This window comes from Alnus glutinosa, chromosome 4 (genome assembly GCF_958979055.1).
Source record: "Alnus glutinosa chromosome 4, dhAlnGlut1.1, whole genome shotgun sequence".
Classification (NCBI taxonomy): Eukaryota; Viridiplantae; Streptophyta; class Magnoliopsida; order Fagales; family Betulaceae; genus Alnus; species Alnus glutinosa.
This window is the reverse complement of record NC_084889.1, coordinates 16,389,048-16,410,182: the sequence shown is the minus strand read 5'-3', so window position 1 is coordinate 16,410,182 and position 21,135 is coordinate 16,389,048. Positions and strand designations below refer to the sequence as shown.

At 37.3% G+C, this 21,135-nt stretch overlaps 2 protein-coding genes across 4 annotated transcripts; one reads left to right on the top strand and one right to left on the bottom strand.

The window, feature by feature from the left end:
* Positions 1-643: 643 nt before the first annotated feature.
* LOC133866175 (peroxynitrite isomerase Rv2717c) lies at positions 644-5,427 on the bottom strand. Its single transcript, XM_062302723.1, has 3 exons — positions 5,104-5,427; positions 2,508-2,576; positions 644-763 (listed from the first exon to the last, which is right to left on the bottom strand). Exons 1-3 carry the CDS (start codon positions 5,425-5,427, stop codon positions 644-646), a joined length of 513 nt encoding a protein of 170 aa, XP_062158707.1.
* An 11,332-nt stretch (positions 5,428-16,759) lies between these two features.
* LOC133867350 (serine/threonine-protein kinase RHS3) lies at positions 16,760-20,791 on the top strand. 3 transcript variants are annotated; one of them, XM_062304088.1, is made up of 4 exons: positions 16,760-17,056; positions 18,039-18,116; positions 18,334-19,202; positions 19,878-20,791. In XM_062304088.1, exons 2-4 carry the CDS (start codon positions 18,078-18,080, stop codon positions 20,743-20,745), a joined length of 1,776 nt encoding a protein of 591 aa, XP_062160072.1. In that variant the 5' UTR covers positions 16,760-17,056; positions 18,039-18,077; the 3' UTR covers positions 20,746-20,791. The 3 variants fall into 3 exon arrangements, with proteins under 3 accessions (XP_062160072.1, XP_062160071.1, XP_062160070.1); XM_062304087.1 differs by lacking the exon at positions 16,760-17,056 and adding an exon at positions 17,565-17,614; XM_062304086.1 differs by lacking the exon at positions 16,760-17,056 and having other exon boundaries at positions 17,830-18,116.
* The last annotated feature ends 344 nt before the right edge of the window (positions 20,792-21,135 follow it).

The following is a 21,135-nucleotide window of genomic DNA, read 5'->3' as shown; positions in this document are numbered from 1 at the left end:
AGAGCTAAAACATACAGCAATCCTTTCAAGATTTTCTAATGACAATATCGAACAAAGAACACTTGAGTTTACCCAACAAGTAGAGATAACAGACTGCTTATTGGCCAGAACCAGAGAGGAAGCAGCTGCTGACATCATCAGGACTTCGAATCTCAATTTTATTTGTCTTGACAAAAGAAATATCCAACACTGCAAATACTGAGGACTTAGAAAGAACAATAAAGAAAAGAGTTTAAGTTTCATAACAAATCCCATGGTAAATTCATGTTCAATCACAACTCCAAATGTCAATGAATCTAATGGGCTATACTTGAGGGCAAATTCAACACACCGACTAATATTGTCTTCTTCATGTGCTTTCATCAAGTCATACAAGGACACACATACACTGACAGAGGAACAACAATATTCAAAAATACATGAAATAACTCTTGGACAATAGCCTGGTAGAAAAAAGAGAACTTATAAACTATTGATGTAAATTTACATAGTGAATTTCCAAATCATATTCTGACAAAGACTTCATGCAAGCTAAAAGTTCCTACACAAAATACCAACCAACCTGGATGTCAATATCTTTTGATCAGGAAAAACATTATTAATCCATCAGTGGCAGTTTAAGAAAGGTGTAACTGAATCTGATTCATAGTTTCTTGAGTGAGGCTCTCAAATGCGGTTGAAGACTAGTAGAATTTGTAGCCATCTGAACCACATAAGATAGATCTCCACCAATAAACTGAAAATCCCGGGTTATCTCCTTCACCTGAGCAGAACAAGACGAAAGACAACATTGATTACTCAGCACATTTTTATAGAGGGAAAAAGGAGTTTTCTTACCAAAGCATCAAAACTTCATTAAGAGTATGAATTAACAACCATCAGCAATTTCTAGTCAGAAAATATTTTGTTTTAGAAGGATGTAGATTAATCATATGACACACACAAAGACATACATGCCTTATACAATTTTATAATGTAAAAGATATGCGATTTTACAGTTCTCTATTTCCAAAAGTGCGGAAACTTTACTCACTAAGAAATTAAGAAAATATGGTCACTAGCTTTATATGAGTCTTAAAATGACCTTCAACATAACCCGGAATGTCACCTGGTAAAAAAAAAGGATTTCAAATCCTGCTTACCAAATACGTACATATGCTCGCATTTCCTCAGCCCAAATAGGCCTTTAATCTCAAAGAAAGTCACTTCACTTACCAGTCCCATCTAAAGTTTTCTTTGCACATTTTTAAGCCATCCACTTACAATGGTCATCTTAGTGACAGTTGTCATCACCACTGCTATATATATACATTTTGTAAAAAATTGACACTAACCAGACTTCTATCTATAATTGTTATGGAATAAGAAACCATCCCATAACTTTATGTATCACTGATGCTGAAACAAGCACGGGATACAAAAAATGCTAAAATTTTCACCCAATAGAGATACAATATCGATTAAGTTGAAATAGTCTGATTGCCTGTGCGGAATATAAAAAAGGATGTGTGAGGGTAGACTATAACTAAGAAAGAATGGAAGTGGGTGGCTAATATGGTTACCAAAAGTTGATCACAAAAATGATAAACCATTTCCAAGTCCTAAGATTTTGAATGGGAAAAGTTATTGCAAACACAAGCTCACATCTTTTGGGAGCAAAAGTAGAGAGATTAGTATGCAAAAGTAATCTTACAGGCAAAACCCTAGGATGCAAGTGCACAAAACTTAACAGTAACAGGAACTACCAGTTCTAAACGTCCACTCTAGTTATTTACTAAGAAAATAACACTGTTGTACTGCTAAAACAAATAGGTCATCCTTCTGTATCCCATAAACCCCAATTGTCCAAATGTGCAGATGAATCGTGAGGACAAAGGGAAATATTTCCTAGGTTCCAATAAGGCCAGCAACACCATCAATGGAAGGAGTTATTGACGAGGCCGTCACCTTAAGCACACATAAAAGCCAAGTACGCATCCCTAATAACCAGAAAAGGACCATTTAGAACGACTTTCAAAAAAACTCTTAAACTGATTTTCAGTCGTGATGGTTTCCACAGAATGCCATGACTTGTAGGGCTGTACACCACCCTATACGAGCAGTGATTTACTCATCTTTGCCTCCATATCCGCCCTTAACGGAGGGCGGTTTTGAGTCATTGTCCACCCGTCAAGGGTTGGCGGATACAATCACCTTTACTATTCAAACCTAAAACGCACTAGAGGTCATAGGTGGTGGATGCAAGCAACCTTGAGTATATTACTATTCAAAAATCAAATCAAATGCATATTTTGGAGTTATTTTCTATCTCCAGGTCAAGAGGAAGAGCTTAAATTTCTCTGCACCAGAGCGCCATCTTCACAATGGCAAAACAGAGTTGTCATATAAGTGTTAATTAGTTCTCGAGAGAACTCATTAAAGAAAATAAAATAGTAGGATATTTTTACTCGAAATCCAAAAAAAAAAATGCTGCATCATAGAAGACTACAAGGATTAGCATAAATTACCTTGGAGGCATTTCCCACAATTGTGCTTTGAAGCTTTATGACCTTCTTTTCTGCATTATATGTCCCTTTCTGGAATGGAGATCATATCATTACCACATTAATTTTTATTTTGAATGAATAAAGCTTTTCATACAAAAACACAATGAATACAACTCACTCCAGCAGGTTCATAACACCAAACTGGATCCTAGAAAACAAAATACACCACCATACAAACCAAACTACCTGCTACACGCACATAGCCCAACCCCATCATAGAGGGAATTCCCAAACAATCAACAAAAACAGGAAACACAGAAATAGAAACTCTGTTATCCATTCTTTGCCAACACACTCAACGGGATGCCCCAATTTCCACAAAGCTTGACATTCACTAAGTCATAACTGAATTTTCTGTTCCCCCTTCCCATGATTCTTGAACCAATCTCCCAAAAAATAGTTTTCAGAATTTCTTCTTCAGATTTCACATTATTACAAAATTTAAGGCTATTCCGGTGCTTCCAAATATTGTACACGGTAGCTCCAAAAGCCAATTTGCATTTCAGCCCTTTTCCCTTCCAATTCTTTTCACCATCTTTCACAATCTAATCCCAACCGAGTCTTATGGGGATTACAAGGCATTTGAGCATAAACCGAATCATTACCACATTCATCCACAAACAAACAAGAAATAAAGCATACACAGGTATATAGGCATATATACCTCTCACACATACACACATATATAAGAAGATAAAAATAAATGGGAAAAGAAAAGCAATTAGAACGTAATACTATTAACTACAAAATCAACATCTAAAAGCTAGTTGTGAGAAACAATACAATATAGAAGCTTTCAATATCAAAACAATATAAAGAATGGCAGAATTATCATTTGATATGTGTACACATTCATCAAAGAATAATGGGGAAATTGTATGGAGACCCGTGGCCAGCCGTGGGTCGCCATGGGAGGAGTTGTGGGTCCCCATGGAAGTTGACAGCCGTGGGTCTTCATGAAAAGAGACCCACCCACGGCCAGGTCATGGTTTAGGGTAAGGAACTTCTTCTTCTTCTTCTTCTTTTTAATCTAAGGGCATAATTGTTTTTTCACACATCTCATATGGAGTATAATAGACATTTTACGTCATGTGTGGGTCACATGATGTTTTGCCGTCCAAGTTAAAAGAAAATTCTAACGGTGGGGGCTAAGTGAAAGGGCAAGGTAGTTTGGGGGAGGGGGACAAGGTAGTTTGGGGGAGGCAGTTTGGCGGGACATTGTAAATAGGGTGATTATTTGAGGCAGGTAAATGCAGTTTCCCCAAGAATAATACATGTGAACTTTTACATAAACTTGAATTTGTCATTAATGATAATTTAGAATTCAAGATCAAGTAGGCTTAAACGAAACACTAAAAGTGGTCAGCAAAGGCTACTTTTGTCTCCTTATCAATGATTAGCAACAAACCTCTCATCTGACATTAGTAATATTAGTGTTGATCAAGCACAATATAATGCAATGTAAAGCTTTAGAAGAGGGACACCTGTTACACTCCACATAAATTTAAGTAAGCCTTACAAAGCATGCACTGCCATTTGCTTTTCAAAGCAAAAGCCTTAACACAGTGGTATATACATGGCCTGGCAGATCATTGTAAATCTTTAACCATCCCTTACAAAGGCCTCAGAACTAGATGGGGCTATTCATTATCATCCTATTGGCCATGTAAAGTGTTCACAACCCAAATACTACATTTATAAGCAATTCATGGAAAGACAAATTACATACTACGAAATGGCGGATGCTTAAAATTGAGCATAATTTCAAACTCAACAATAGTGGGCATCCAGAAAATCTGTGTCACAAATGTACTGGCTTATCAGAAACATCCTTGTCATGCCATTTGCTTATTCCAAATATATAAGGACTAGATAGATAGCTAGCTTTTTTGATTCACAGAATCTAGCATCAAGAATGAAGGGAAGTAATTACTGCTCCACTTTGATCCTTCTATTAGAATATATATATATATATATATATATATATATTCTTTTATTGGACTTCCATTGATTGAGGGTTTTGGTTTGCTAAAACAGGCGGCACACACTACCAAGAATGATAGACACAAAAGTTGTTGATTGATCATTGGGTTTGTTAGAGAGTTATCTCCTGATAACTCCCCCCAAGTTTATCTTGGATTCAAATGTCACCTCCTCTGTCATAAGTTAAATTGGGTTATCCCATTAACAGTTAAATCATCGCTTGTTTCAAAAGCTTAAGATTACAGAAAAGAGTGAATTTAATCATTTAATCATTTAATGAATTTAATTAATATTATAACTGCTGCCTTTAAAAAGGAGCAAGGAGGGGAACACCCAGATGCTGGTATTATTTCCCAATACTTCTATTTCAACAATAGCAAGGAGATGGGTTCTGCAGTATGCCAGTATTCCAAATTTCTGAAATTGTTCTTTGTTTGTATTTTAGTTTTTTGGCATGTTTATTATTGTTCGAACAATCTTCACTGGCTTGGCGTGACGTTAATTAGTAGCTTGAAAAGAATAGATGGGCAGGCATAAAATGTGATAAATGAGTGGCAGTGAGTGAGAAAGGTACCAGGACTTCAACAAGACCAGTGCTTTGAGCAATGACAACTTCGATGGAACCATCGGGTCTGGGGCGCCAGTATCCACTCTCGGCGTGCATAGGCTCCCCGGAGGCGAGCTTCCAAGTGTTCTGGGTGTAAGCTATGACGGGCCTGCTGGAATGGTGGGAGAAACAGAGTTCTTCGCCGTAAGAGAAGGAATTGATGGTGGGAAAGCCACCCTCTCCTTGGCCTTTCCACGTCCCCAACAGGTACGATATTCCTTCTATTCCGGGGTGTACGGCCACTACATCTTCTGCTGCTGATGGTTGTGATTGTTGTGGAAGGTTGTCCATTTTCTCCGCCTTTAGGATAATACGTACACGATTATCCTTCAGGGCTCAGGCTTTCGAGTCTCAAAGTCGGCCCCTGCCTATTTCTCTTCGTTCTTTGTAGTTATCTCCCCCTTGCAATATTAATTAATTGCTTAGCGTTCAACAAAATTATAATTTAAGATGATATAAAGGCTTGGTGTGGAACTAAATCTTGATTTTATCGATAATTTATGTTTAATTTTAATTAAGCATTCGACGTTTTGACAAGGAATGAGGATGATTTGACCCTCCCCGAGCAAGATTCCACCTTTGGGATTTACATTTGATTTTACATTTCTTTTTTATTTTTCTCTTTCTTTGCTATTGTTGAATATATATATATATATATATATTCTAATTGAATATGGAAAAAAGATTTATAAAGGATTCTCACTAGGCTTGGCAATTCGGGTTTCCAAGTCGGGTTCGTGCCAACCCGACCGACCCGATTACGAAACGGGTTCAACACGAACCCGACCCAATTGTTAATCGGGTTGGAACCCGTGACCCGAACACGATCTGATTAATAATTGCGTAACCCGAACACGACCCGATAAACACGATTATAATCGGGTAACCCGTCAACCCGACACGACCCGATTTTTTTAAAAGGATTTTTTGAAATTTTGAATGTTGTTTGAGGCTTTGAACAAGGAGTTTACCAACATTTCAGCCAATTACTTTGAGATAACCCCTGCACCCACTGTTCTACCACCTTCTCTGAAAGCAAATATTTTTCCTGTTTAATTTTTTAGCCGTCCAAGTGCCAAAAATAGTATGAAACCCACAAGAGGGATTTACAAAACACCCAACAGACTAAAAGGCAGTTTGATGCAAACCCACAACATGAACTTACCCAAAAATCCAGAAACTTTGGCTGTGTGTGAGCTTAAAAAATCACACGATTTGGAGTCTTTGGACCATAGTCACTGAACTATGAAGCTGTGAAGGGCCAAAGTCGTCAGACTGAAGCTAGGTGAGAGTTGTGATCAGACCGTGAGGCGTCGTGGCTGACTGGCTGTGTGCGTGTGAGGCGTCGTTGGGCCTGGGCTCGACGACTCGTGGCTAGTTGCGTGAACGGCAGTCGACGGGTGACCCGTGAACGTCTGAGACGTTGAAAGTGAAAAGTTGAGTACTTGAGAGTTGAGTTTGAGTTTGAAAGTTTGCGTTGTGAACTTGTGAAGACAGTGAAATGAACTTGTGCGTGATTGCGTGGGTCGTGGCTAGGGATCTCGAAATTTTTTTTTTTTTTTTTTTTTTTTTTTTAATATAAATCGTGTCTGGCGGGTCAACCCGCACCAGACACGATTATAAACGGGTCATAATCGGGTTGACCCAATTATGACCTGAACCCGATAATATTAAACCCAAACTCAAACCTGATTTTTTTCGTGTTGTGACCGTGCTGGGTTCGCGGGTCGTGTCAAAAATTGCCAAGCCTAATTCTCACTCCTGATCCAAAAAGAAGAGAGAGTGGATGATCTTAAAACCGAAAAAAGAAGTGGTTCCCTAACAACAGACCCAAAACGAAATAAAATAAGACAAAAATACATACAAATGGTAGAAAATGAGTCAAAAAAGTGACCCGGTCCTCTCAAAAGACATCACAAATTGATTAAATAAGCAAAAGAAGCAGAGATTAAGGCGAACTTATTTGAACTCCAACATAGAAACATCAAAAGCCGCCAGAAGGAATCTGAAGCAGCAAATGCATTGTCTAAGTCCGAATTAGGGACTAAAGAAGAGAGAATGACTAACACAAAGATCGGATCAAAAGTCTTCACAACTGGATTTGACCAAGAAAATACAGGAAAACATAAACCCAAAACAGAAACCAATAGAAATACAAAAGAAAATACAGAAACACAACAAAACAACAAGCAAACAGCAACAGCGGCCAGGGTACAAAAGGTGGAGCGTGGTGGTGGGAACAAAGCAAGACGAGCGGCATTGGGAAGTTGGGGAGCACAGTGGACTGGCGCGTGAGGTGGATTGATAGAAGAGTGTAGATCTAGCTTTGGAGAACCCGGATCTACAAACCCAACACTCGGTATATATGGAGAAGGCTAGAGCTTTTGATCTGGCCAAAAATAGCAAAAAACATAACAAAAAACAACAAAAATGGAGCAAGAACATAAACGGAAGAGGAAAATGAGGGGAGGAGGAGAGGAAAAGAATACATTCCTCCTCCTTTAAAAGGCCTCACAAGGAGGTGAGAAATCTCTACTTTTGGAGAGAAGTTAGAGCCTCTCTCCCTAGAAAAAAGAGAGAAGTCGTTGATGTTCTTGATATTTTCATGTTTTTTTTACTCATAGGCATCCCCTAGAAATTTTATCATGCAAAATAATAAACTAAACAAATTAAACTAAATTAAAAACAATAGATAGAAAGTACTAAGGTTTTAGAATTCATATCGCCAAATCAAACAATACATTCTTATATTTTATTCATACACCCGATAAACAAATAAGCCTTATTTATTGTTCAAAGTTCCATAAAAATTATATTAAATCATTCAATAAATCAAACTCAATAACAAATCACAATGAATATCCAATTAAAATCAAATCATCCACTGTATCCACTGATAAACAAATCACAATGGATATCCTCTTTCAAATTAAATGATTTAATGTATCCATCAGTTGAAATACGTTGAATATCCAACTTTTAATAAATAATCATTCAATCAAAAGATAAATCACTTAATTGAATATTGGACTTGAACAATATTTTGATAAATATTGGGATTGTATAAATAAAAGAAGAAGAACATGCGTTATCAAGGACGAGGTTTCATCTTCGACCTTAGTTAAAGATTTAGCCACTCATGACTAAAGATAAAAAACTTAACTTGAACTGAACTGAAAACATAAAAAAATAGCATTACTTACAAAGAAGATGCATGAACTGCTCCTCCTCCACACCCGGTACCAGTTCGCTCTACCTTTTTACAAAGATGTGAAAAAATATATATACTAATACCTAGGTCCTAGGTCTTTTTAGTGCTGTGAGGGTGAAGAGAGAGTGAGGGAGTTAAGGCAATCTCGTGAGAGGCAACCTCCTACGTGGATGAGTGATTATGTTAGTGGTGAAGGTCTATTTGAGGATGAAGTTCATATGGCATTAGTGGTGTCAACTGATCCATTGTATTTTGAGGAAGCTGTGAAGAGTGAAAATTGGAGATTGGCCATGAACAGTGAAATCAAATCCATCGAAAAGAACCAAACATGGACACTCACTGAGCTGCCAGCTGGGGCCAAAAGAATAGGAGTGAAGTGGGTTTACAAAACCAAATACAATGAGCATGGAAAGATTGATAAGTACAAGGCTCGTTTGGTTGCTAAAGGGTACTCTCAGAAATATGGAGTGGACTATACAAAAGTTTTTGCACCAGTGGCAAGGATGGATACAGTAAGGATGATTATTGCTCTAGTTGCACAGAAGAATTGGAAGATTTTTCAACTGGATGTCAAATCGGCTTTTCTTCATGGTGAGCTGAGTGAAGATGTTTTTGTGGAGCAGCCAAGAGGATATGAAAAAAAGGGCAGTGATCATCTAGTTTACAAGTTACACAAAGCCCTGTATGGATTAAAACAAGCTCCACGAGCTTGGTTTAGTCGACTCGAAGCACATTTCATTGGTGAAGGTTTTCGGAGGTGCGATAGCGAGTAGACATTATTCACAAAGAGAAGCAGAGAAGGAAAAATTGTCATTGTAAGTGTTTATTTTGATGATTTAATTTTTACTGGTAATGATGAAGTTATGATGTCTGAATTTAAAAGCTCTACGTTAAGAGAGATTGATATGTCTGACTTGGGGAAGATGGGGTTTTTTCTTGGGATTGAGGTGCTACAAAAGTCTGATGGTATTATTTATGTCAAAGGAAATATGCATTGGAGGTTTTGAGAAGGTTTGGTATGATGGAAAGTAATTCGGTGGGCAGTCCAATAGTTCCAGGTTTCAAAATGAGCAAAGACGGAAATGGAGACCTTGTTGATGAGACGTACTACAAGCAGCTGGTGGGTAATTTAATGTATCTCACTGCCACGAGACCTGACATGATGTTTGTTACTTGTCTCATAAGTAGATATATGACAAAACCAATGGAGATTCATCTACAGGCAGCTAAGAGAGCACTTCGGTACTTAAAAGGGACTGTGAACTATGGAATTCATTATAAGAAAGAAGGAGATGGTGAGTTGTAGGCATTTACGGATAGCGACTATGCCGAAGATATGGACGACAGGAAGAGTACATCTGGTTACGTTTTTTTTTATGAATTCAAGTGCTGTTTCATGGTGTTAAAAAAAGCAGCCTATTGTGACTTTATCAACCACAGAAGCTGAGTTTGTGGCAGCTGCAGTCTGTGCTTGTCAAGGAGTCTGGATGAAGAGAATTTTAAAGGAGGTGGGACATTCTGATGGAGGTTGTACTACTGTGATGTGTGACAACAGTTCATCCATCAAGCTGTCTAAAAATCCAGTTATGCATGGTCGCAGCAAGCATATTGATGTGAGGTTTCATTTCTTAAGGAATCTTACTAAGAAGGGAACAATTGAATTAGTTCATTGTGGGAGTCAGGATCAGGTGGCGGACATAATGACCAAACCATTGAAGCTTGATGTTTTTCAGAAGCTTCGAAAGCTGCTAGGAGTATGTGATATTTCTGATATAAACTAATTGCTTCACAGCATTTAGTTTAAGGGAGGGAATGAAGAGTTTACGGCAGTGTTTGTTAGAATAATGTCCTAGTCTTTAGGGAAAGTCCTAGTCTTTAGGGACATCTACTTGTATCTGAATTGTTCCAAGTTTCTGATACCACTTGGCTTTATTTCCGCTAAGTGGGCTGCTTTCTCGTTTCTGTTAAGATTGTGTATTGAATGGCTATTTAAGCCAAAGTTATTGTTAATAAAACTAAGTCATTCAATTCAACTTGTTGTGTTCTTGTTCTTAGTTTCTTTTCAGATCAAAATTCCCAACATGTCTTGGTTGCTGCGGTCCTCTTCTTGAAAGAATTCATGTCTTGGTGTTGCCAAGTCTGGAAAGAAGAAATCTGACTTGTTGCAGCGTCTCCCACTCAAGAAAACGAGTGCAAGCAAACTGTGCTACAAAATATGGCAATGGTACATGTGCGTAGCCTTAGCGACAATTGTGTCCAGTCGAACCTTTATTTGTCCTAGGTCTTGACGGGCACCAAACGCACCAAATAGAAAACATGAAGACCATATTTATGTTTAGACGAAAATGCCCTCTCCAGCTTATTTACAATTCCACAAAAAAAAAATACAGTCATTTTATCTCAATGACCTGCAAAACACTAAAATACCAAAACTAATCAAAAACATCAGAAAATAACAAGCCTAAAGGTTTAACAAATGCAAATTAAATTGTCCAAATATACAATATTTGACACTCATCACGATAGAGGTAGTGCCTCTGATAAGCGTTGAATGTTACGCATTCAAGCTCTTTAACTTACATATGTTAGTTCCTTAGCATTGTTATTTGTTTGATTTTGTGTTGTTTATTGTTTTCAGGTTTTATATAAAGATGCAATTAATTACATTGTTTTTTGGCTTAAAGCACACTTCGAGAAGACTTAGAAGATATGGTTAAACTTAACCAATCATAATAGAAGACCTACAAGATGTGGTTAAGTTTAATCAAATCAAGGAAATGAATAAATCGAAATTTCTCCAATAAGAGTCAAAATCGAATTGGATTCAAATTTGAATTTTGCACATGTCTCAGTATTTTGATCATAAATTTCTTCTCAAGTCTTGGATTGCAATGAAATTGGTGGTATTGGAAAGATAATAAAAAATAAAACAAATATGTTAGAAATAACTTTTTCCTAATTCAGACATTTACTATACCAAAATTGCATTGCAATAAAAGACTGCAAATCTGAACGAATTTGGAATCATTTTCCTACTTGGATTGAATTTTCAATCTCCTACTTGGACTAAGAGACTAAGTTTCAATTTTTCTTGGATTCCTAGGGCTTTTAAGCCTCTTCTAGTCTCTATAAATAGACCCCTAAGCTTTAAGAGAATGTGTGCTTAGCTTTAAATAGAAAATTCTTCTTGGAGGCTTGATAAGTTGAAGAGGAGAAGAACATGATACAAGGTTATCCCAGCACCACGATGAGTGGCTAAATTTGTAATAGGGTGTTGATGTAGCCCTTTCCAAGTAACAGTGGTTTAATTGTATTTTAATTTACAATTTTCTATATGCATGATGGTTGTATAACTGTGAGAATTGATCTTAATGTTTATATTCAATCATTATAAATTTCTTATCTTGTCTTAGAAAGTTTTTTATATTGATTAAACTCAATCCTTCATATTTTCTGTGATTATATGAATGATTGTTATACAAAGGTTTTAATTGACATATGATTAAGAGGGTTAGATAGGTCATACCTAGGGAAGACAGATTGTACTACACCCTAGTTTAGTGTAATTTAGGTAGACAGTTCGTACTAAACGAAGATGGGTTATACTATTCCTTTGATTGTGTATATCCTATTAAAGACGTAGCTAATCTATACCTAGGGAAGACGAGTAGTACTACATCTTAATGGTTAGGTGGACAATCTGTGCCAACCGAAGATGGATTATATTTATTCTTTAGAGGTAATTTATTGACTACTCGAGTGAGACAAGCCCTATATCATGCATAGTATAAATTTTTCTTGTTAATTTATGATTGACCATTGTTATGCGGTGAGTGGTGAAATCAATCCCCTATTCTTTCTCTCATCACAAGTCTTTTTACATTCATGTCTTTTGCTTTTATGTATTTACTTTTAGAAAACAAAAATCAAATCAAACATCTTTTAAATTAAGTTATATTTAATCTCGAAAAGCTTGATAACAACACTTACGCAGTCCTTGAGGTTCGACACCTTCAATATAGCCATATCCTACAAGGATTCGTACTATTACGAGTGGTAATTTTATTATTGATATTCTTCAAAGCATACACAACAGCAGCTAATTCCAAATAATGAGTAGGATAGTTCTTCTCATGATCATTTAGTTGCCTTGAGGCATAGGCCACAACCTTGCCTTGCTTCATAAGCACACATCCCAACCCTTTTCGTGATGCATCTGTATAAACCACATACCGAACAGATTCCATGGGGAGTGTAAGCATAGGTGCAGTCACAAGTCTTCGCTTTAACTCTTGGAAGCTTGCCTCACATTCTTCACTCCATTCATATTGCACATTCTTCCTTGTGAGAGCTGTTAATAGCCTTGATAATGCGAAGAACACAAAATGAATATCTAGTAATAACTTGCTCGACCCAAGAAACTTCGGATCTCCTGAACGTTGGTTGGTCTTTCTCACTCAACATCAACTTTCACTTTAGCTGGATCGACTGCAAATCCATTTTTGTTCACAACATGAACCAAGAATGACACTTCTTCTAACCAAAACTCACATTTCTTGAGTTTAACAAATAGCTTATTTTCTCTAAGCACTTCCGTCACTGTCTTCAAGTGCTCTTTGTGTTCGATAGGATTAGCTGAGTAAACTAATAGGCCATCAATAAATACAACCTCAAACGAGTCCAGGTACTTGTGGAATACCCGGTTCATCAAATCCATGAATACCGACGGTGCATTAGTCAATTCGAATGGCATCACCAAAAATTCATAGTGGCCATACCGTGTTCGGATCGCTGTCTTCGAAATGTCTTCTTCTTGCTCCTTGAGTTGATGGTATCCCAAAAGAAGATCAATGTTCAAGAATACCGAAGCTCCCTTGAGTTGATCAAACAAGTTGTCAATTCTTGGTAAGGGATACTTGTTCTTAATTGTCACCTGGTTTAACTCACGATAATCTATGCATAGCCACATAGACCCGTTTTTCTTCTTCACAAACAACATAGGGGTTCCCCACGATGACACACTTGGGCTGATGAAACCTCGGTCTAGCAACACTTGGAGTTGCTCCTTCAGCTCTCTTAACTCTGTAAGGGCCATATGGTACGGTGCCTTTTGAATAGGTTGAGTTCCCGGTACCAAATCAATAGTGAACTCAATTTCCCAATCTGAAGGTAATCCCGTGGCTTCTGCGAAAACATCCAAATAGTGGTGTACTATCGGAATGTCTTCCAACTTTGACTTGACTTTAGACTTGGCTTGAACATAAGCCAAATAAACTTTTACACCCTCTCTGACACTCTTTATTGCTTGAACGCCAGAGAGAAGTGGTGGTGTAGCTTGTACACAAGACTTGCAGGATTCAAACTCTTCTATGCTATGAAGTCGGAATGTTACTTCCTTCTTACGCCAATCTATGTTCGCTCCATACTTTGATAGCCAATTCATTCCCAGAATGACATCAAAGCCCAGCATACCAAACACCGCTAACCTAGCTGGTAGAGTCTTCCCCTCTATGATGATATGACAATTGTCCACACATTTTCTACAAGTCACTGCATCACCAACATGAGTGGCCACACATATATTCTGTTCTAAGGGTTCAGTGCTCAAATGGCATAACTTCCCAAAAGTGGATGAAACAAAGGAATGGGTAGCACCCGAATCAACAAGACGCAAGCAACACTTCTGAACAAAAGGAACTATACCCATGACTACGTCGGTGGCATTCACATCCACTTCAACATTGCCCGATGCAAGTGAATACACCCTTACTTGAGCAGGCTGCCTAGGCTGATAGTTACTTGCTTGAGACCCTTGACTCCTTATGGCAGACGTGTGTCATTGCTAAAGTGGCTAGCTTTGCCACACTGAAAACATACTCCCTAGAGTGTACCCTTCCACACTTGTTACATTACGAGACACTGATGATAAGTACTGAATGTTATACATTCAAGCCCTTTAATTCGCATATGTTAATTTCTTAGTTTTATTATAGTTTGGTGTTTTGTGTTGTTTTTGTATTTTCTTGCATTTGGCAGGTTTTGGAAGAAAATCACTCAAAATTCATCACATTCCAAGCTTAGAACAAGGTCTGCAAGAATATTGAAGTCAGCAAACTCACTTTTGGAAAGATCAAACTCCAAATCAATTTTGAATTTGTTTGCTGCAGAAAAGAGAAGTCGGCAAAAATTTGTTAGGAGTAATTACCTTTTCCCCCCATGAACTACCAAAAAATGCGCGATGCCCCCATGAACTATCAACTCGACCAAAATAGAGCATTCAACTACCAAAGAAAACCTTTTTCCCCCATTTTGTCAGTCAAATGGGTTAAAATAAACGGTCAACGGGTCACGTAACCGTCACACGCCGTTTTACCCTCATTTTCTTCCTCTTTTCCCCCCATGAACTACCACCATCTTCTTCTTTTCTTCCCATGAACTACCACCATCTTCCAACATGGCCCCATGTAAAACGGCACATGACCCGTTGACTATTTCTTTTAACCCCTCTAATTGACGAAAGGGGGAAAAATAGTTGTCTTTGGTAGTTGAATGCTCTATTTTGGTCGAGTTGGTAGTTCATGGGGGCATCGCACATTTTTTGGTAGTTCATAGAGGGAAAATGTAATTACCCCAATTTGTTATTTTTGGAAAGATTCCAGAAGGAGCATGTCTCTGTATTTTAACCATAACTTTCAGTTCAAGTATCAGATTGTAGTGAAATTAGTGGCATTGGAAAGCTAATACAAAAGGAAATAAATATCTATGAAATAGGTTTTTCCTAATTCAAAAGTTTACTATGCCAAAATCACCCCGTAATATAGGAATGAAAGAAAGATTTGTTGGATTTACAATATTAATAAAAAGTAAACTAAATGCTAATATATTTAACTATAATTTTAGGAGATTTACCTTCAAATGCAAGATAGAGATATTAATATCCCATGTTAATCAAAAATATTTTTATAATGTCCACGAATATTTCTTCAATTTTTATTTTATTTTTTATTTTGTAATAATGGAGAAAAAGGAGAATGAAGGATACACACTCATTAGTCACACAATAAAATTGATTACTTAGGCAAAATGTGTATTATATTCAAATTGAGCCAGAAAATTTGGCTTATTTTTAAGAGTAATGCTATTTTTCATACACATTTTACACCAATTAACATAGTGCATTTTAAGCGGCATTCCGCTCTTCTTCTTTTTTTTTTTTTTTAAAAAAAAAGTGGCTGACATAAAAGGTCATTTACAATACGTCACATCAACCGGTGTGAGATTGGAGTGAAAAATAACATTACTCTATTTTCAAAGTTTATTAACACACTACTTGCCTATAAATGTAGTGGCGGTGTCAGAATTTTGGTTCAAATGGGTCAAGATTAAAAAATTAAGGTGAACAAAATGTATTAAAAATATTAAAGAACATACTTAATGAAATAAATAAACAATTCAACAAAATTTAATTATTGTTTAAAACATATAAGTGTAACTTATAATTTAGTTTGTCATGCCTAACGTTAATTTATTCAGTTGTTCTCAAAACGTTTTCATATTTTGAAATCGTTACATGATTTCTTTGTTGCTGATAGTCTTGAATAAACCATTCTCAATGTATATAACCAGATAATCATGCAAGACTACATTGATGGCTATACCCTTAAATGAGTGATTGAGGGTGGGCTACCAATTAAGACATTCAAAAGAGATCTCCAGAACCTATTGGCTCTGCCCCTATTTAATAAATACACCCATAAAGTCCTGTCAATCATAGTCTTTGTATAAAATCCAAATAAGCATTGCAATTTGGTTTGCAATGTAAATTTAGAAGAGTTTATGTTTCATTAAATCACCTAGAAACATAGAAAACTATGGATACAAATGAGCAAGTGCCATCAAACCTTTCGAGGTAACTGTCTATTATGTTATTCAAGAGACATCTTATGTGTATATTTTTTGTATATCACTTTTTTAAATTAAATATTGGATTTGTAAGACTCACATGTGGATTTTTGTGAGTCATACATGTTCAATGTTTGATTTAGAAAAGTGACTAAAAAAAAATTGTAAGAATCATTTTTCGTTATTCAAAGCATAAGCCCAAAGAATAATGGTTGGAAAATCGTGACGTGGCAGTTAACTATTGGACGGGAGCATTCGAGCTCACTGGATTGCAAAGGGTGGAGAATAGCGGTGGGCACAGGGGATTGGGAGTCAGTTAAGCCACTATAGTTTTCACAGAGAGGATTAAACGCCCATCCATCCGTCCTAACAGCGATGACCGTTTCTCCTCTCTCTTGCGCGCTCTTTCTCCCTCTCGCTCCGTGACACACACATGATCTTATTTTACTTTGTTTCTAATAATAATAATAATAATAATAATGAGATTTCCTAATTGTAGTTCTGTTATGATCCTCTTTTTTTTGTTCCACAAATTTCTCGCAAGAATTGTCACTCCACCTGATGAAGGGTGGTGGTTCAATCAGGAAACCAGCTCATTTTCCATACCCAGATGCCATTTCTCTTCTAACCACCTTTCCTTTCTCTTTCTCTGCAATTTCTGTCTCTCATTTCCCTGTTCCAAATTCCAAGAAAATCATCTCCCTCGCTCCTGGATTCAAGGAAAATGCAATAAATTTTCAGGAACACAGACGGAGAGAAAAAAAGATTTGAGCTTTTTCTGTGATTGCTGCCATTTTTGAATTTCTGGTTTGTCCTGTATTCCCTGCATTATGTTTCCACATGGGTCTATGCTAGTTTTGCTTTTGCATTGGTCTTTCCCTTTTCTTTTTTCTCCTCTATCAATATCAGTTATATATATTTACATTGTTATATGGATTCCCAAAAATCATGAAAGCATATTCAATTGTGTATATCTTCCAATCTAATTGCATTTTGAATAGAACATGTAAATTTTACATTTATTTTGTCGCTACATGAATGCGTGGATCTTCAATTTTGGAACATGAAAAGATGGATGCGTTGGTAGGAAAAGGTTGTCCACATGATGGATCCCCAGAGTACCTCAATGGGGCCAACCCACGTGACCCCACCCCCAAGAAACCTCTATACAATTCTTTAAAGCAATTTTCGTGCTTGTCGGCTTTGATATTTCCTTCACTCGCTCTCTAAATAAATGGGGGACTCCGTGGGGTTGTCTGAACTCTGAAGATGAGTGCTGCGTGAATGTTGTGTCAGCAAACTCAGCAGGGCTCGATGAGGTTTCGGGGTTTCTCCAAAGGAATTGAGATTCACCGAATGATAAAGGTGGGCAAGGCTTGGTCTTGCGTATTCTAACTTTGACCTTATGATATATATATATATGAGGTGTTGTCACATAAACATTACGTGCCAACCGCGTAGTTAACCATTTTGATTTGGCTTGGTCTTGGATGCTTATATGCTGACATGCATACGACATGTTTGGCAATAGTATAACATTTGAAGCTAGGGACTTATTTGTTTGACATGTTAATGTTTATCCTCTTCTTCAATATGAAATGCCATACATGTCTCACATCTTATACAAGGAGTTTAAGGTCATAAATGAATAATGTTTATGAATACATGTTGTTGGATTTATATGAGAATATTGTAGTGATTAATGAGCGCAAATACGTGCCGAAGACCACATCATGTCATCTTTAAGCATTTCATTGTGGGAGGAGTAATCCATACTCATACCAATCAGGATTTCCTGTTGAGCGCTGGTGTTGTCTTGCCCCCATAAATGTCATCAAAGCCTGTCAAGAGGCCAGACTTAGCTGAGGTAAGTTTTCCATATCTATTCTCAATCCTGCAGTATGACTCGTTCTAGAATTAATAAATCTAACAATAGGTATGATATTTTTCCTTTGACATGGATTACTCTTCAAATTAAGGATTGAAAAGAAAAAGAAAACCACGAACTAGTCTGGACTGATTGTTTAAACATGTGAAGCTTGATGTGTTCATCATGATAGGACAATGATTCATTTGTTATGCAGATGAGCTACTTTTCATCAGAAAAATCACCATATCGACCCAAAAAGACGGATGATGTTGCCAATAGTGGTGCTGATTCAGCCATTGGTCCACTGTATGAACTCGAAAAATTGCATCAAGCAGCAAAAGTTTGTGTTGATTCATCTCAGAATTCAGCATATAAACCAGGACATATGGATCCAATCTCCAAAAGGAAGCCGAATTTGACAATTGACCCTCCCTCTGGTCCCAAGAAACTGGACGCATTTGCCAAGATTGTTTCTGATTCAACTAGCAACTATAGCCTAATCCTAAGCCCAAGGACGTCTCCAAAATCTGAATTCCCAACAACTTCATCAGGAATGACAACAGGAACAGCAGGGCTAACACCAGCTAACACAAAGACAAACAGTGCAAAGACTACCAGTTCCTTCACCAACAATGGCCAAGGGAGTGGAAATAGCTCTCACAGTGACAGTTTAGAGAGCTCCAGCGCACCACTTAAGCCGCATACTGGTGGTGATGTACGGTGGGATGCCATTAACATGGTTTCCAAAGGTTCCCCTCTAAATCTTTGCCATTTTCGGCTTCTGAAGCGCATCGGCTATGGAGATATCGGGAGTGTCTATCTTGTCCAACTTAGAGGAACTAAGGCCTACTTTGCCATGAAAGTCATGGACAAGGCCTCTCTTGCCAGTAGAAACAAGCTTCTGCGAGCACAGACCGAAAGGGAGATACTAGGACTTTTAGACCACCCATTCTTGCCGACTCTATATTCTCATTTTGAGACTGATAAATTCTACTGCTTGGTCATGGAATTCTGTAGTGGAGGTAATCTTCATTCACTGCGGCAGAAACAACCTAACAAGTATTTTACTGAGGATGCTGCACGGTAAGTGCCTTATCATTTTCTCTATATTCTTTGATTATCATTCAAATTTATCTTTCCACAAGCAATATTGTTGAATTGGTTTAGTACTTACTGCTGTGATTATAGTTTTCTGATGGTATTACACCAACCTGAATAAAGGAGGCAACAACAGTTTATAACTTTGTCAGATCCCCTTCCATTATTAATGTCCTCATTTTAATGTTAATGGTTTTGTTTTTTTCATGTCTGTGCTAAAAGAATGGCTTTCACGAATTGAAATACATTCCTATTTTCCAAGCTATCTATGTATGATTCAAATATCGAATGCAAAGGAGCCCTGATTGTCCAATGAACATGTGAAGGAACCTTTGTTACACTTGGAATCTAATTGATTTTGATAGCTTACATGTCTGGTTCAGTTGCATTATTTAAAAACTCAATTTATGACAACTATGTGAACTTAAGCAGATAGAGATGAAGAAGTAGACCTCATGAGGGACTATTATTGGAAATCAATGTTTACTTTATTTTATAAAGTTTGGGTACTGACAAAGTATGACCGCTAGATGCTTTAATTTGGGGATTGATAACTCACTTGGCTATAGTGTCCATCAATCCCTTTTCTCTTGTCGTTTTAATATAAATCAGGGTGTTCTCTGCTATTTTAGATTTCTTGAGCAGATGTTGTTTTAACAGGTTTTATGCATCAGAGGTGTTGTTAGCAATTGAGTATCTGCATATGCTAGGCATTGTATACAGGGATTTGAAGCCAGAGAATGTGCTAGTGAGAGAAGAGGGTCATATCATGCTTTCGGATTTCGATTTATCCCTGCGTTGTTCTGTCAGTCCTACACTTGTCAAGTCCTCTTCTATCCATGTAAGCAATGGTGGCGGTGGTGTTGCTGGGGGATTTTTAGATGATGAGCTTGCAGTGCATGGTTGCATGCAGCCATCGAATTTCCTTCCCCGCATTTTACCAAGTAAAAAGAATCGTAAATCGAAGTCAGATTTTGGCCTCTTTGTTGGAGGCTCCCTTCCTGAACTGATGGCAGAGCCGACAAATGTGCGCTCAATGTCATTCGTTGGAACACATGAATATCTAGCACCTGAGATAGTCCGTGGAGAGGGTCATGGCAGTGCAGTGGACTGGTGGACATTCGGCATCTTCTTATATGAGCTGCTGCATGGAACAACTCCCTTCAAAGGGTCAGGAAATCGTGCCACGCTCTTCAATGTTGTAGGCCAGCCACTTAGATTTCCTGAGACTCCACAGATAAGCTTTGTGGCTCGTGATCTGATCAGAGGACTTTTGGTGAAGGAACCACATAAGCGGATTGCATACAAAAGGGGTGCTACAGAAATAAAACAACACCCATTTTTCGAGGGAGTGAACTGGGCACTAGTGAGAAGCGCAATGCCTCCCCACATTCCTGAACCTGTAGACTTTTCGCACTATGCTAGCAAAGAGGCAACCACTGCAGAGAAGAAGATGGCGGAAATTATTGGAGCTGACAAAAACATCAATTTTTCTAATGATTCTTATATAGATTTTGAGTACTTCTAGAGAGAAATCCCGTAATTTTTCGATGACAATATATATATATATATATATATATATATATATATATATATATATATATATATATATATATATATATATATATATATATATGCTTCTCTGGAGGGAATTGAATTTACCTTGTACAAAGAGCAAAATATTCATTTATTGATTTATTTCTTAGGGTGGGGAGGAATAAATAATACTATATATGTAGGGATGGAAACTTCCTCCAAGAGGGTTTTGTTTTCACTTATTCTTTTTTCATCTGTATAATCTTGTGATTGAAGTTGGCATTCAGAGACTTTGTCAACATACTGAATGTGGTTTAATTTACTTGAATTCTTGGAATGTAAAACCAATTAATTTCATTTTCTTTTTGTCGTGTGCATGTAA